This window comes from Neoarius graeffei, chromosome 7 (assembly GCF_027579695.1).
Source record: "Neoarius graeffei isolate fNeoGra1 chromosome 7, fNeoGra1.pri, whole genome shotgun sequence".
NCBI lineage: Eukaryota > Metazoa > Chordata > Actinopteri > Siluriformes > Ariidae > Neoarius > Neoarius graeffei.
The window spans coordinates 34,852,825-34,870,778 of record NC_083575.1 but is presented as its reverse complement, the minus strand read 5'-3'; the positions used below and the strand labels follow the sequence as shown (position 1 = coordinate 34,870,778).

General features: G+C 40.5%; 1 protein-coding gene across 4 annotated transcripts in view; it reads right to left on the bottom strand.

Moving 5' to 3' along the window:
* LOC132889244 (cullin-9) overlaps positions 1-17,954 on the bottom strand; it is a 113,258-nt gene that overhangs the window by 19,457 nt on the left and 75,847 nt on the right. For all 4 annotated transcript variants that reach the window (XM_060925540.1, XM_060925541.1, XM_060925542.1 and 1 more), the window contains 10 exons: positions 17,620-17,777; positions 13,775-13,976; positions 13,410-13,581; positions 12,390-12,535; positions 12,101-12,230; positions 10,144-10,346; positions 8,757-9,007; positions 3,609-3,984; positions 3,127-3,267; positions 2,828-2,992 (listed from right to left, as the gene is read on the bottom strand). In XM_060925540.1, the coding sequence (XP_060781523.1) occupies positions 2,828-2,992; positions 3,127-3,267; positions 3,609-3,984; positions 8,757-9,007; positions 10,144-10,346; positions 12,101-12,230; positions 12,390-12,535; positions 13,410-13,581; positions 13,775-13,976; positions 17,620-17,777 (1,944 nt within the window). The remainder of the gene's footprint in view (positions 1-2,827; positions 2,993-3,126; positions 3,268-3,608; positions 3,985-8,756; positions 9,008-10,143; positions 10,347-12,100; positions 12,231-12,389; positions 12,536-13,409; positions 13,582-13,774; positions 13,977-17,619; positions 17,778-17,954) is intronic.

Below are 17,954 nucleotides of genomic sequence, written 5' to 3'. Positions count from 1 at the left end.
TGCTTTAACTATTGAGCCACTGGCAATTGCACTGCGTAGCAATACTGACATCAAAGGAGTGTTGAGAGGCGGATTAGAGCACAAGGTTTCACTATATGCCGATGATATGCTCATATATATGTCAGATCCTGAGGAAAGTCTACCTAAGATGCTGGAGGTGCTACATTCATTTGGTAGGATTTCAGGATACAAGGTTAACATGCAAAAAAGTGAACTTATGCCTATTGACCCCTCCTATCAGCTTACTACAAACCAATCATTTTCTATCAAGATATGCACACACAAATTTAGGTATTTAGGAATTTGGATAACACGTAGGTTTAAAGATTTATATGAAGCTAATTTTGCCCCACTTTTAAAAAGTCTAAAGACAGACTTAAGCCGCTGGAACCTCCTCCCGCTATCCCTAGGGGGAAGAATCAACGTTGTCAAAATGAATATCATGCCTCGTTTTTTGTTTGTCTTCCAATGCCTCCCCATTTTCTTAACTAAATCTTTTTTTGGAAATATAAACAAACTTATATCTGGCTTTATTTGGAATGGGAAAAATCCACGTATACGTAAAGAAGTACTGCAACGACACAAACAACATGGTGGGTTCTCCTTGCCCAACTTTCAATATTACTATTGGGCAACTAATATTAAAAACATACTTTTTTGGATCCACTCTGCTACTTATGAAAACTGCCCCAGCTGGTTGCAGCTAGAAATAGCATCTTGCAAACAGGTCTCATTACATGCAATAGCCTGCTCCAAAATTCCCCTTGCAGAGCCCATGTCCAAATTCTGCAGCAATCCCATTGTGAAACACTCTTTTAAAATATGGGCACAATTTAGACGGGCCTTCTCTTTATTTGACATGTCTAAGAATGCCCCTTTGGTTGGAAACAATATGTTTACCCCATCTATAAATGATAATGCCTTTAAGGTCTGGTCTGAGAGGGGACTGAAGACAATCAAAGATCTCTATGTTGGTGGGGTGTTTGGATCCTTTGAATATTTCCAAACACAAAACCGCATTCCTAGCACACACTTCTACAGGTATCTGCAGCTCCGTAGCTTTGTTTCTACACACTTTCCATCTTTCCCATCACCACAGACAGATTCTCTTTTAGATACATTAATCAAAATCCTTCCTCAATTTAAAGAAACAATAGGAATAGTTTATGGTGTACTTAATACAAGCAACTTAGGACAATTAACAGTGTTAAAAAGCAAATGGGAGGAGGAACTGGATACAAATATATCTGACACACAATGGCAATCCGCTCTCAAAAATATACATTCATCGTCAATTTGCCTCAAGCATGCTGTTATTCAATTTAAAGTCTTCCACCGGTTACATTGGTCCAAGACAAGGTTGGCTAGGATTATGCCTAATATTGATCCAACATGTGACAGATGTAAAGTTGAACCTGCTACACTCGTACACTGGAGTTGTCCAAAATTATTTGAGTTTTGGAATTCAATCTTTGTGTTTTTGTCTAAAGCTCTGAATGTGGATATTGAACCCTCTCCATTGGTTAGTATTTTTGGAGTAGCACCTGAAGAACTAAGCGGCATAGGCGACTATGGTAAAATTGTTATAGCATTTACAACACTAATTGCCAGACGTATTATATTAATGAAGTGGAAAGACAAATCGCCCCCTACATTTAAGCATTGGATTAATGATGTAATGCAATATCTGACACTTGAAGATATCCGATTTCATATCCAGGGTAACAGTCTCAAATTCTGCTATATTTGGCAGCCTGTCCTCACTTTAGTGGGAAAGCTTGATTCTAATGACATTGTTATGTAGTAAATTCTATGGAAGTCCTCCTCCTCCTTCCTTCTTTATTTGTGTATTTTATTCATTTATTTATTTATTTATTTATTTTTCATTATTGTTTTTTTTTTTTTTTAATTTTATCTATTATTATTATTTATGTCATATTGTTTTTTCTTCTTGTTGTTGTTAATTACTTTGAATTGGGGTGCGACGGGGTTGGGAGGGTTGAATGTTAATGTTTGTTCTGTACTTAACACAAAAATAAAAAAGACTTGAGATTAAAAAAAAAAATGATATATCAAACAATTTTTTGACAACGACAAGTATATTAATTTTGCGACCAAAGTCACCTACCCTTTTAATTTCCGCGCGGTAATGAAACGTGATGTCATCGGCAGGTTCCCCTTCTTGTGTACCACGTCACGTGTGACGTGGCACAGATTATCAGCAATGGCGGATAGAACGCGATTGTCAGCTTCGGAAAAGAAGCGAAGGAAAATAGCGAGTGATGCCCAAAGGAGACGGTCGATGGTGAATATCGGCACAGCAATCAACAAGTGGAAATCGCGTTCTATCCGCCATTGCTGATAATCTGTGCCACGTCACACGTGACGTGGTACACAAGAAGGGGAACCTGCCGATGACATCACGTTTCACTACCGCGCGGAAATTAAAAGGGTAGGTGACTTTGGTCACAAAATTAATATACTTGTCGTTGTCAAAAAATTATGTTTGATATATCATTTTGAAGCTAAAAGATTTCTCTGTCTAGTCATGCTGTCATAAAATATATTGTATTTTATGCCAAAGAATACATCCAATGGTGGAATGGCACTTTAAGATGGCGAAAATGTAAACATCATCGTACGCTTGAGTATCACGAAGGAACATACCCCAACCCCCCTCAATGAAAAAAAAAAAAAATCTCAACGGATTTGGCATAAATATCGATTTTTGCTCAGAAAAAGCGGAAATCCGACGAAAAGCAGAAAACTCTCATCCCTGCTTGATTTCGTGGAACAACTGCTGTCATGAAATCATTTGCATTAGTACCTCAGGAAAGTTACAGCTGAAGCAGGAAGACCAGCAGCACTTGGAACAGGTGCCCATGCTGCCAATGTTCTCCTTGCACAGGATCTGGTCACAGCCCTGAGGGTTGGTGCACCAGGTCAGGTTGGAGCAGCACTCCACATAGCCCCGCAGGAGTGCATTCTCATACTACAAGAAATAGATACAACAAATATTTCAGATTCCTTAACACTGGAACTGAAATAAAATCATTAAAAAGTAAGAAAACAATATCCCCTTTAAGGCTAGACAATATTCCAGTGAACCGGGGGGGGATTTTAGACCTTTGCAATGGTATCCTTGTCAGTCAGAATGCTGTAGAAAAACTTCGAAGTCGGCTGAGCACGACAGTCTGTGATAGGACAGTTGCAGTTCATCACTAGGTTCTGTTCAATCCGAGCAGTCAGGTACTCCTGCCAGCAAGACTGAGTGGGACACGGACATCCATTACAATGTGCTAATTGAGAACTCGATATGTTACTTCAACTAAAAGTCAGTTACGTATTTATAAACACACAATTATTTGCCATTTCAGCACAGAGAGCAGCATAAACACAAACAAACCAACATACATCCTGAAAAGATGCCCTACGGACCAAGTGATGACTTCATAGTTGGTTGGTTATTTGTTACCTCAACTGTCCTCCTTCGTTTTCAAATTATCAAACTTGAAATAGAAATGTTAATATTCTGGACCGAGTATTTATTAGACCCATGTTTCTACTCTAAACAGAGATCAGTTTACACCCACAGATATGATAATTACCCTGCAGCAGTAGTGCATGCAGCTGAGCATCATGGGGTCAGAGTCACTGTCTACACGGGACACAAGACATACAGGGCAGACGCTCATGGGACTAGGGGGCGGTTGAGGGTTGCGGATCTTGAGGCCAGCAGCCAGCACCAGTGCCTCTGGATCATCCGTGTAACGCTGGATCAACATGTCGATGTTCCATTTGCAGTGCATGAGCAGATGCTCAGCTGGTTCCTCTTCCAAGCTGAGCGTGTCAGCCAGCTGCTGGACAGTACGCCGCATCAGATACTTCACCTCCTCCTGAGTCATAGTGCGACCCATGGAGAAGAGCACATTCTCCAACGCCCCATCCTCCGCCCGCTGAGGAGCCATAATAGGGCCTCCCAGGCTGCAGGGGGAGACATACACAAAGCAAGTCACAATGTGTGTTAAGGGGTTCAAATTGACTTGGTACGATTCTGCCATGAAAAGGCAAACTGCAGTATCTGAAGAATCACTGAATTCTCAATAAACTGCAGTTTGCCTTGGTTTGACATGGCAAATTTGCAGTTAGTGCAAATTTTAGACACTCGGAACTCAAAGCTGGAGCAAGGTAGAACCACAGAACCTTCACATAGAATAGAACACTGCCGTATCTGTATGATACGTCACCCACTCGCTATTGGACCGTCTTTTGCCACCGATACAATATGCAGATACTGCAGTTTGCCTTGGCACATATTTTTACTTAAAAGTACCCCATATCAAAAGTCAACGTTTCTTATCAGAACTCTACATCATGTGGCATTAATAATTGTGTAAGTTATAATGCATTTTTCTTTTATATGAGCCAACTGCAAAGTGATTAAAACAAACAAACAAAAAAAACCCTTTCTGGATACGTTTACCCTGGCCATCACACCAATGATCATTATTTAAGGGATCTATGGAAATGATTAAATTTAAGTGTTAAAAGAATTAAAAAAAAAAAAAAAAAAAAGTGCAAACAAACATGGAGAGAGTATGAATTTTATTTTCTTTTTTAATTAATAAAAACAGACTCGTAGGTTTGTCAGCTTCCAAACATCTCCATTTATAAATCTGGTGGTTGGTTTAAGCACCAGACACAAAAGATTCATTGCATAACTTTAATTACAGTAGTCCAGAAAGGCCATACATTTTTTTTTTTAAACTTGTGATCTCAAGATAACAAAAGTTGTTTTCAGATATATCTTGTGTATCAAAATGCATTATTTGACATACATGCCACTCATCAGGGAGCACCTTAACAGAAACTGGTTGGTATAGTGGTAGAATTACAGCCCAAAGGTTAAACCCTACTTTATTCATCCCAAGTCGGAAATTTGGCCGAAGTGCCATCAAACGCCACACGGTCAACATGGATTCAGATTTGAACCCACGACCTTAAAGGAACAGTCCACTGTACTTCCATAATGAAATATGCTCTTATCTGAATTGAGACGAGCTGCTCCGTACCTCTCCGAGCTTTGCGCGACCTCCCAGTCAGTCAGACGCGCGGTCACTCCTGTTAGCAATGTAGCTAGGCTCAGTATGGCCAATGGTATTTTTTGGGGCTGTAGTTAGATGCGACCAAACTCTTCCACGTTTTTCCTGTTTACATAGGTTTATATGACCAGTGACATGAAACAAGTTCAGTTACACAAATTGAAACGTAGCGATTTTCTATGCTATGGAAAGTCCGCACTATAATGACAGGCGTACTAACACCTTCTGCGCGCTTCGACAGCGCGTTGATACGGAGCTCAGATATCAATGCGCTGCCGAAGCGCGCAGAAGGTGTTAGTACGCCTGTCATTATAGTGCGGACTTTCCATAGCATAGAAAATCGCTACGTTTCAATTTGTGTAACTGAACTTGTTTCATGTCACTGGTCATATAAACCTATGTAAACAGGAAAAACGCGGAAGAGTTTGGTCGCATCTAACTCCAGCCCCAAAAAATACCATTGGCCATACTGAGCCTAGCTACATTGCTAACAGGAGTGACAGCGCGTCTGACTGACTGGGAGGTCGCGCAAAGCTCGGACAGGTACGGAGCAGCTCGTCTCAATTCAGATAAGAGCATATTTCATTATGGAAGTACGGTGGACTGTTCCTTTAAGGCTGCAATTCTACTACTATTCCCTGCTTAGATGCCCCCAAAAGGTACTGTATATACAACCAATAACACATTTCAATGTGTGAAAAATAAATTGGCTTTTGTTTTTTTGTATTTAACTGTAATATGCTACAGAGCTATAAAGCATTCATAGTTCCACCAACCACAACTTCCTCAGTAAAATTTGAAGAAACAAAAGTTATTAGATTGACAACACTGCAACAGCAAATAAATATACCTGACTGTCAGCATGTCCGTGTTCAACACATTTTCATCGAGTTCCCTCTATTTATAACAGATCCTATGAAATAAATCTAAGGCACACTTGGCTTTATTCTGGTAAAATGAAATAAGGACATTCCTATATTTCTCAAACTGTTATCCAAGTTTGGTCACTTCAACAAAAGCATTCTGACTAACATGGAGTTGACTCCATTTCAGTGGCACTGAGCAAATCACCAGGAATTAAGTCTACATCTACAAAACTGTTGAGCATTAAAAACACTCAGCCATCATTCAGATAAAGATCAAGCTTTCTTTAATCACGAAATGCAATAAGTCTCTCACATTCAGAAAGTGCCAGTCAAAAGTTTGGACACACCTTGTAATTCAATGTTTTGTCTTTATTTTTATGATTTAAAAGGCACTTCACGTCTTAAAGTACATGATGGATGTCGTTTCTCTTTACTTTAGTTGAGTGATTCCTGACATAATATTACTAGAGTTGTGGAATAGGGCTATTGACTATTATTTACTGTTCGATCTCAAACGCATTAAGGCGGTGCAAAAAAAAAAAAGAGCCTAATTAACTTTTGACAAAATCACACCTGTTAATTGAAAATCATTCCAGGCGACTGACACATACATAAATAAGTTACAGGCATTTAGCAGACACTTCTCCAGAGTGATGTACAACATACCCGGAGCAGCCTGGGGAGCAGTTGTAGGTTAGATGCCTTGCTCAAGGGCACCTCAGCCATTCCTGCCGGTCCAGGGAATCAAACCGTTGACCTTTTAGTCTCAAAGCTGCTTCTCTAACCATTAGGCCATGGCTTCCCCTACCTCATGAAGCTGGGTAAGATAATGCCAAGTGTGCAAAGCATCATTAAGGTAAAAGGTGTCTACTCTGAAGAAAAACAAAATATGAAATGTTTTGGTTTTTAACACTTTTTTTTTTTTTTTTTTGTTTACCACATAACACATGGAACATGTATGGAATTATTTTATAGTTATGATGTCTTCAGTATTGTTCTACAATGTAGAAAATAATTAAATTACAAAAAAACCTATGTACGGTATAAGCAGGTGTGTCCAAACTTTTGATTGGTACTGTGCAACCCCAATTCCATAGTAGTTGGGATGCCATGTAAAACAAAAACATAGAATGCCATAATTTGCAAAAATCATGGAAACCCTATATTTCACTGAAAAAAAAAAAACAGTACAAAGACAACATATCAAATGTAGAAACAAAATTTTATTTTTATTTATGAAAATTTTTGAATTTACTACCAGCAACACATTTCAGAAAAGTTGGGACAGGGTCATGTTTACCACTGAATTGCATCACCTCTACTTTTCACACTAAACGTTTGGGAACCGAGGAGACCAATTACTGTACTTTTGAAACATAAACGTTGTCCCATTCTTGCCTGACATACAATTTCAGTTGCTCAACAGTTCAGGGTCTTCTTCGTCCCTTTATAATGCACAAAATGTTTTTCAATGGGAGACAGGTCTGGACTGCAGGCAGGCCAGTTTAGCACCTGGACTCTTACTACAGAGCCATGCAGTTATATTACATGCAGAAAGCGGTTTGGCATCGTCTTGCCGAAAGGAGGAAGGCCTTTCCTGAAAAAGACGTCATCTGGATGGCAGCATGTTGCTCCGAAACCTGTAGATCATTCAGGACTAATGATGCCTTCTTAGATATGCCAGCTATCCATGTCATGTGCACTAATGCCCCCTCATACCATCACGGATGCTGGCTTTTGAACTGTGCGCTGATAAGCTGGATGATCCCTCTCCTCTTTAGCCTGGAGGACGTGGTGTCTCGGATTTCTAAAAAGAATTTCTACTTTTGATTCGTCAGACCTCAGGACAATTTTCCACTTCGGCTCAGGCTCAGAGAATGCAGTGGTGTTTCTAGATATTGTTTATGGTTTTAACTTGCATTTGTGTATGTAGTAATGAACTGTGTTCACAGAGGATGGTTTTCAGAAGTGTTCCTGAGCCCATACAGTGAATGCAGTGTCACATGAGGGCCTGAACATCACAGGCATCCAATGTTGGTTTTCAGCCTTAACCCTTGTATAAAAAGATTTCATTTTAAATGATCTATACTGGACATGATGTGATCGCCAAATTATTTGCAATTTTACATTGAAGAATGTTAAATTGTTGCACTGTTTACAGAGCGGTGAACCCCTCCCATCTTTACTCAGAAACTCAGCCTCTCTGGGATGCTCTTTTTATACCCAATCATGTTATTGACCTGTTAATTAATTAATTAAAAAAACAAACTAACAAAAAAAAACCACATTACACAAGTTTTCCTGTCTGTTATTGCCCCGTCCCAACTTCTTTTGAAAGATGTTGCTGGCACCAAGTTCAAAATGTGCATATATTAAAAACAAAACAAACCAAAACAAAAACCACCCGTTTCAACATTTGATATGTTGTCTTCGTGCCATTTTCCATAAAATATAGGATTCCCATGATTTTTAAAATCACCACATTCTGCTTTTATTTACGTTTTACACAGCATCCCAAATTTTCTGGAATTAGGGTTTGGTGTGTGCATAAATATGACGAAACAAATTATGTCATCCTTCAGAGAAACAAACAGAAAACACAAGGTGAAGCCAGCTTGCCCTGGAAGGACCACCCATTGGGAAGAATCGTTCCTCTGTTAAGACTGAGAAATGACAAACTAGCCCTGAAACACAACGAATATGCTTCCAATGGGCAGAGCAATAACACCCCAGTCATTGCGTGTCTTCACCCTCCCCATGCTCAAGAGGTCAAGGGTCATCAGCACACCTGGTGTCAGCCTTGCTGCTGCCCATGCTGTTGTTCAGGTCCAGCTTGCTGAAGAAGTGCGCCTGGCTCTTCTGGGGAGTGGACGGGTCTTCTACCAGAAATTCCACAATATGCGGGTTGTCCTCATTGCGGCGGATGTAACCCTTGTTAATGATGTGCATGATGCACGATAGTACGTCTGTAGTGCTGCAGCTAAAGCGCACAGTGCTGGGAGAGCGAGCAGCCTCCTGCTTTTGACAAGCGTCCAACACCTGTAGCGTTAACAGACACAGAATTAGAACACATCAACAAGTACCTGCTGTGAGCAATTTGTTCTGCCAACGGTTTCAGTAGGGCTGGAACGATGCATCGGCGTAATCAATTACATAAATATATTTATCATATGATCTGTACGCACTCTTAATAAAACTATTGGGAAAGTCACATGACCGGGCAGATACAGGTTTTTGAATCTGGTCCGGAAAAAGCCGTACGCGGCCCCAGGCTCGCTTCCCTCGCTTCCGCTGTTTTCATTTTGCTCCGAATTATTTTGAAAAATGAGCGACACAACTGAGCACAGTGAAAGTGAATTTTAATATCCAGATGATTTATCAGACACAGACCTAACTGAACAAGCTGAAACTGTCGAAGAAAATAAAAGGGACCGTCGAGCGAAGAAATTCACTTGTTTATACAAGGACAGCAACAAGAAAACACTATTTATATAAAAAAAAAAAAGAAAAAAAGGAGCTAGACAGCTTGCTATGTAGTTTCCATATACAAGCAAAGATAAAGGGAAATTAGACTACAAATCTGACACCTGTCTTCCTTTTCGCGAAGTATTGAACGAAGTCTTCACTGTTTTTCACTGTGTATGTTAGTTTTTTTTTTTTTTAAAGGGGCCTTAGGATAAAATATTTACTGAATGAGTCAGGTCGGGCCGGACAGGAAAATATTTGGCTCTTGGGCATTTGTGGCAAGACCTTGAGCCAAATATTTTCCCGTCCGGCCTTCCCACTCAGTCAACAAGTACACAGTATCTGCAGAGAATGTGTCAATGTGTCGCACTGTATACGTTCATTCCCAATTATGGTGGCTCCCCACTCCTGGGCATAATGAGAATGAGACCATCATCCAAAGTATGGGAATTCTTTAACCAAAGACCTAATAAAATCGTGCTCTGCTTGCTTTGTAAAACCAAAACGACCTTACACGTCAGCACAACTGCTATGCACGGCCATTTCAGTTTCGCGACGCAATCCGTACAAACAGATGCATTTATGCAATCGATGTAATCGATTATGTCGACGTGTCGTTCCAGGTTCAGAGGAGCAGATTAGCAAGCACACTGTACAGTTATGACTCTGAAAGCTTCACAACTAATAGTCCTAATGAAATCAGACTTGACCTTGAACACCAAGTTGTCTATATGCATCTCCTTCTCGTTCTTCATGATCTGTACAATAAGGCAGTACATATTGTTCCGTTTCCTCTCCAGAGCAAGGGCTGCATCTTCATCCACATTTAGGTAGGTCTGTTTTGGCAGTAGATAGCAATACCTTTGCTTCTCTGAGCTTTGTGCCAAGGACATCTTATTCAACCTGAGAACCCCTAAAGAATTATGGGCAAATTAGTTAACACATCCATCTTTAAAAAGGACCACTACTGGAAACAAGTTCCCCATTTGATAGAGACTTTAATATGCAGTTGCGGTTAGAAGTTTACATACACAGACATGAATGTCATCATTGACACTGTCATGGCATTATTGGACTTTCACTCATTTCATTCTGTTCTTTTTTTGGAGCAGAATGTTTACACAATCATCTAGCTTAAATAATAATGATGATCAGCAGCAGCAGCACAGATTTTAATTTATTCTGGGGTTTCTGAAATCAACAGGTTCAAAATTATACATACAGCACACCTAATATTTGGTTCAACATGCCTCAGCAAGTTTCACCTTGACTAGATACTTCTGGTAGCAGTCAACAAGCTCCTGCCAGAATTCTGGTTGGCTATTTGATATCTTTTCTTCACAGAATGGGCAGAGTTCAATTAAATGTGCGTGTCCTGGCACAGACCACACATTTTAAGCACAGTCCACATATTTCCAATAGGGTTGAGGTCAGGACTTGTTTTAAGCTGAAATGTTTGTCAGCTTTATCCATTCCACAACCAGCTTTGATGTGTATTTGCGGTCACTATCCTGTTGGAACACCCAATTATGTCCAAGTTTCTGATGGTTTGAAGTTATGCTGAAGAATTCTGAGGTAGTCCTTCATCTTCATTATTCCATCCACTTTGTGCTATGCACCCAGTTCCACTGGTAGCAAAAAAGCTACCCACCACCAGGCTTAACAGTTGGCACAGTGTTACTCTGTACCTCTGGTCATTGTGATCAAACAACCATCTTTGTCTCATCTGACCATAAAACTTTCCTCCAGAAGGCTCTCTTTTTTTTTTTTTGTCCATGTGATCAGCTGCAAACTTTAGGTCAAGCTTGAAGGTGTCAATTCTGGAGCAGAGGCTTCTTTCTTGGATGGCAGCCTCTCAGTCCATGGTGACGTAAAACTTGTTTGATTGTAGATAGTGTTCCAGCATCTTCATAGCAGGCCTGTGCCTTGGTGGTTCCTGACCATCCAAACCCGTTTCCACTCAGCTGAGGGTGACGGTTTGGGTTTTCTTTCAGCAAAGTGGCTACACCTTCCAATAACTTGTATACAATTCTTTACACTGATCTTTGAATTTGCAGTTGTTGAGAAATGGCTCCAAGAGACAATCCTGAGTTATGCAAATCTATGATCCTTTTTCTCAGACTTGCACTGAGCTCCTTGGACTTTCCCATTGTACTGTGTCTTGGTCAGTCCAATGAGTGCTGTCAAACAAACCCTTTTTATGTTGGCACAGAGTAGTTCCCAGCTGTAGTCATTCCTGGTCACTAACAGGATTTTAAGAGGCCTTAGCAAGTTAAGACATTTTGGAACTTTCAGCACCACTGAATTAATAATCCAAGTGGGTGTATGTATATTTTTTTACCTTGACCATACAATTTTGAGCCTGTGCTGATTTCAGAAAATCCTCAATAAAGTAAAACATGGGCACCAAATTCTGGGTCTGTTTTCTATTAAAAATGCATGTTGTACAATCATTCTGCCACAGAAAAAGAACAGTTCAACGAAATCCCAATATTGCCGTGACATCCATGTCTGTATATGTAAACATCTGAATGCAATTGCGGTTTATTTCAAACTCCTAAAGAGTCACAATAAAACACTGAATAGTAATCCTTATTAAAACATTTTAAAACACACAAAACAGAGACTAAACAAATAAAAGTACTGGAAACACAGCGGTAAGCTCACCCTTCTGAAGGTCCTGATTCAAGCCTTCATGAGTCAGAATGCCCTTCTCGGAGATCAAAGGTGTGAGAGCCTGGACCAGTACAGGTGGGCACAGGCCAGTGGCCTGCTGCAGAGCCTCCACACTTACTTCCTGAGGAAGAAAAGATCACCAGGAAGGATGCAAAAGATAGTGAGACAGAAATCATATACGGGAATAAGTCAGGTTTTATAGTTGAAATACCAGGTCATAAAACACCACAACATTATGTGTCTTAAAAACTGGGGCTGGCCAGTTACTCTAAATTAGTACCTCTTGGTTATTGAACTGAAGAAGGATGTACATCTGCAGCGTGGAGACGTATAGTGTGCAGGAGCCATAACACAGTTCCGCATGGCCAAGCCAAGTCCACTGCAATCGTCGTGGCTTACTGTTGCTAAGTTGGTACATGCACTGACCTGTAGAGAGACACCAAAAAAAAAAAAAATCAAAAATATTCTATAAACTACTACAAAAAAGCAATACAAAGAATATTAGGGCTGCAACAACTGATGGACAAAACCGAATTTTGGCAATAAAATCTTATTAACTGAACTGCTATTCGTAATGAAGCATGCTGCAGCATGACATGACTTCACTTGGACTAAAAACACATTTGATGGAAATGGTGGACCATGTTACAACAAACAAAATCCAAAATATGGGAAATTTTACTTTACACTGTTGACCTCATGACGCGTTTTCATGCGAGTAATATTTCAATTCACAGTGGGAATGTGAGAAAAGAGGAAGCCTGGTACAGCTCAATGAATAATGCTTATTCATCACTATATATCGAGTTGTCCTAAAATCATCCGGTTTTCTAGCTTTAAAGCACATTCCTTTTCGTATTTACCCATCTTTCCTGCCTTACCAGAAAACGTTACCTAGTAACATGGTCTAAAATTGAATAATCAGTCTAAGAAATGAACATTTTTGTGTAAATGACAAACAATTCACTTGGCATGTGCATATGGCAAGCAAAAATTAATTTAGTATCGGTGTGTTCCAATCATCATCGCTTAATGACGATAAGACATACAACTTTAAAAAGTGTGCAGAACTAGTAACACAGAATTTAGAGTTCTGCAGTAGTTTTAGCTGATTGGAATGCTGCAAAGAAATATTTTTTGGGAAAAAAAACCCCCTCTTAATTAATAAATAAATCATTAGTTACTTAAAAAAAAAAAAAAAAAGGGGGGTGCTGAACTGACTATAAAATAATTGCTACTGGCCAAAACAATAACACCACTCAATAAGTTTGGAGAACACAGCATGTATGTGTCAACTAACTCCTGGAATAGAAGTCCGTGAACTCATCCAGGTAGTTGCAGAGTTTCTGGGGGAAATGTTTGATGGGTTTCTCCAGGTAGCAAGGAGCAGAGACAGCCCAACAACGTGGAGATAAAACCAGCACCTTCACCTCGCACTCGTCTTCCGGCTCCGACATCTGCTCATCCATCATCTGATCAACACAGTCCACAATTACTCACGAACCAATCAGTATTCACTGAGACAAACCTCGTCTCAAATTACAAAGAAAAGCCAAGAGCATACAAATCTACCCAAAATCGAATGAATTTATAAGCTTCGTTCCTTCTGTACTAATATCAGAATAGGAGAGTGGTACAGTGTGATCTCATGTTTCCATTTCCCACCTCCTCATCCATATCCTGCAGACTCTTGTCCAGCTGCTGCAGCCGATACAGGTGAAATTCCTGCTGCAGTTCATCCGATTCACTCAGGTTGCTCAGCATCTGCTGGGGGAAACGTTCAGGAAAACAGGTACCAATCTGCTCAATCACCGCACTCTCTAGCCAGACCTTCCCCTGGCTCAACAGACGATCCCCCAGGTAGTACCTATTTAAAAAAAAAAAAAAATGCATGCAGTTAAAGACATGCGGTTAGGTTAATATGGGGCGGCCTTGGGCTGACGTGCCCTTGAGCAAGGTACCTAACCCCTAACTGCTTCCCAGGCGCTGTAGTATGGCTGCCCACTGCTCTGTGTGCGCACGCATGCATACGTTCACTGCTTCAGATGGGTTAAATGCAGAGGATGAATTTCACTGTGCATGTGACAAAGGCTTCTTCTTAAAGGAAGTAAATAGAAAGCTTTACCATTTTCCTCAACTTATAAAAAATTAAAAGATTTGACTAGCATATTATCTTACATTAAAGATTACATAGAAATCAACATTTAGGAAACCTTAAGCTGGCATGTAAATGTTCGCGGAAGATAAAGGTTTACAAAAAAACCTAGACTAAAGACATTTAAACTCACATTTTCACAACACCACACATTTAAGGTGCTGCATCAAGCAGGGTCTCATTTATTTTAATAAGAGGTCATTTCAAAAGGATTGTGAAGAGAAAAATTTATTTCAGCTTTTATTTACTACATCAGATTTTCACTGGGTTTACATACACTGTTAGTATTTGGTGGCATTGTCCTTTATTTGCTTAACAAGACTCAAACGCTTCGGCTTACCTTCCCCAAGCTTCTCGCAATAACTTGTACAATTTCTGCTCATTTCTCCCGTCAGGACTGGCACAACTCTACCAGATTTGTAAGCCTTCATGCTCAGGACACACTTTTTCGGTTCCGTCCACAAGTTTCCTTTGGGATTTGCGGTGGCTATTCCAATCCTTTTATTTTCATGTCTTTCAGCCATTTAGATGCAACTTCGGAGGGAGATGCAACTTTGGATCCACGTCCTTCTGGAAAACCCAGTTGTGGCCCAAGTTTTAACTTCCTGTCTTCACCATTTCCAGATAATCCTCCTTTCTCTGGCTATCATTTATTTTCTGAAAGGAACCAGCCCCTTTTACAGTAAAACACCACCACATCACAATGCTGCCAGGCCCATGCTTCACAGCTGGAGCAGTGCTCTTCGGATTAAAAGCCTCTCCCTTTTCCCCCTTCCATACACAGCACTGATTATTATGGTCAAACAGTTAAATTTCTATTCCACCTGAACAGAGAACACTGCACCATAAGGCTGGGTCTTTATCCTGCTCAATTAGATTCAGGTCAGGTGATTGACTCAATCGTGCTGTATTTGCGTCATTAACAGGAATAGAGAACCAGTTCTATTGCCAGCCAGATATTCCCATGCCATAATATGAAGTGGTATGCTTCGGATCATGAGCAGTTCCTTCCTTTCCCATAATTCTTGTACAACATTTGTCTCACCTGCCCATAGGATGTTATTTCAGAACAGTAGTGTCAAGTTTTCTCTTGAGTGATGTCTGTAAGACACAGATACGCCTACCTCCCTGGAAGGTGTTCTTCATCTGGCCAACTTTTGTGAAAGGGCTTTTCCTTTAAAGGAACAGTCCACCGTACTTCCATAATGAAATATGCTCTTATCTGAATTGAGACGAGCTGATCCGTACCTCTCCGAGCTTTGCGCGACCTCCCAGTCAGTCAGACGCGCTGTCACTCCTGTTAGCAATGTAGCTAGGCTCAGTATGGCCAATGGTATTTTTTGGGGCTGTAGTTAGATGCGACCAAACTCTTCCGCGTTTTTCCTGTTTACATAGGTTTATATGACCAGTGATGTGAAACAAGTTCAGTTACATAAATTGAAACGTAGCGATTTTCTATGCTATGGAAAGTCCGCACTATAATGACAGACGTACTAACACCTTCTGCGCGCTTCGGCAGCGCATTGATATCTGAGCTCCGTATCAATGCGCTGCCGAAGCGTGCAGAAGGTGTTAGTACGCCTGTCATTATAGTGCGGACTTTCCATAGCATAGAAAATCGCTACGTTTCAATTTGTGTAACTGAACTTGTTTCATGTCACTGGTCATATAAACCTATGTAAACAGGAAAAACGCGGAAGAGTTTGGTCGCATCTAACTACAGCCCCAAAAAATACCATTGGCCATACTGAGCCTAGCTACATTGCTAACAGGAGTGACAGCGCGTCTGACTGACTGGGAGGTCGCGCAAAGCTCGGAGAGGTACGGAGCAGCTCGTCTCAATTCAGATAAGAGCATATTTCATTATGGAAGTACGGTGGACTGTTCCTTTAACAGAGAAAGAATTCTTCGGTCATAGTTGTTTTCTGGTGGTCTTCTGGGCCTTTTGGTGTTCCTGAGCTCACTAATACATTCTTTCTTTTTAAGAATGTACCAAATAGCTGATTTGGCCACACTTGGTGTTTTTTTTTTTCTCCCCCTCTCTGATGGGCTCGTTTTGATTTCTCAGCCTAATGATGGCTTGCTTCACTCAGTGCGTTTACATGCACATAGAGAAAATCGAATTTCTGCCGTAGCTCGACTGAAATCGAAGTTCTAAATGCCAGGGAAACACCTTAGCTCGGCTGAAATCGAACCGAACTGGATTTCTCGTAATCGAGCTACGCGACCTAGATTATGCGATTGTAGCCGAGCTACTTAGTGCATGTAAACCCTATCAAGCTACTTACTTCAGCACTGCCCCTTCCGGAAGTGACAAGACCACAAGCGGGAAACACAACAGCCTCGGTCGGCATGACAACAGTAGTAGAAACGTGCACTTCTGGAGCAATGAAGAGATACAGTTCATGCTCATTCAGCTTAAGGAGTTGAAAAAAAAAAATGTATATGTATATATATATATCTATCTATCTATCTCGATGTTGCTGTCCTCGTCGTCGTTCTTCTTGTGAACACGGAACTGATAACTTTGTTTATACTCTTGAATAGCTCTTCTTCATGACGACAACCGGAAGTGTACCAACACGATGGGGCGTGTAGCGCCACCTGTGGCTTGGGTGCACAGTGTACCTCACATAATAGCTCGATTTCCTTGTGTGCATGTAGGATTGGATTTCTCTGGCACCCCTGCTGGGACCCTTAGCTCCATTACCGACAGTAGCTCGATTTGGATGTGCATGTAAACGCACTGACTGACAGTGACTGCTTTCTGGACTTCATATATAGACTCAACGACCGATTCAAAATGCAAATGCCACACTTAAAAAAAAAAAAAAAAAAAATCAGTTCCAGACCTTTAACTGCTTGCCTGTGAAATAATAAGGAAATTTCACACAGCTAGCCATGGAACAGCAGAGCAGCCAACTGTTCAATTACTTTTGGTCCCTTAAAACTTTTGACCTACTTTTTGATATTTAACTTGATTAATTAATGTAAACGTTATATGGAAAAGGAAATGCAAAGTGTCAAAATACAGAAGTTAAACTTAACCAATAGCCAATCCATGCTTTGCATTCACTATCCTGTAAGATAGAGACCAAGATCCTAAGACTTGCACCCATAATGAGTGGTTTACAAGTAGTTATTAGCTACAAGATGATTCAGTTCAGCCCTCTAACGTAACCCTACATGTCTATGTATGGGTGAATGTTTTTTGTATTTATATGTATTAAAATGTGTTTTTTGATTTTATATGTATTCATGTCAGACTCTCGTTTGCCCAAGATGAATTTCTCCACTTTGGAGACAAAGGCTTATCTTAGCTTACAAAGGTTCTCTGTTAAACCCTAAAACACACCTGTAAAAGTGCTCAAAAGTGTTGGCCAACTCCAGTCCTGAGAGGAACAGCATGGGCTCCAGGAACTGTTGCAGCTTGTTTAAGGTCTCCACATTCCCGGTATCCACTCCGCTCTCCTGGATCATGTGGTCTATGTATTGAGCAAACCGTTCGCTCACCTAGTAAGCAGGTACATATGAGAACCGCAGCTTAGATTAAGAGATTACTGTTGTGGAACACTGCTAAAACAAGCTAATTCCAGTTATGTGATAGCAGTTATAAATAGTTGTCACCGGCATCTCTTTTTACATCTCTCAATGTTAAAGTGCATATCACGGGTAAATTCAGGAGCAAGA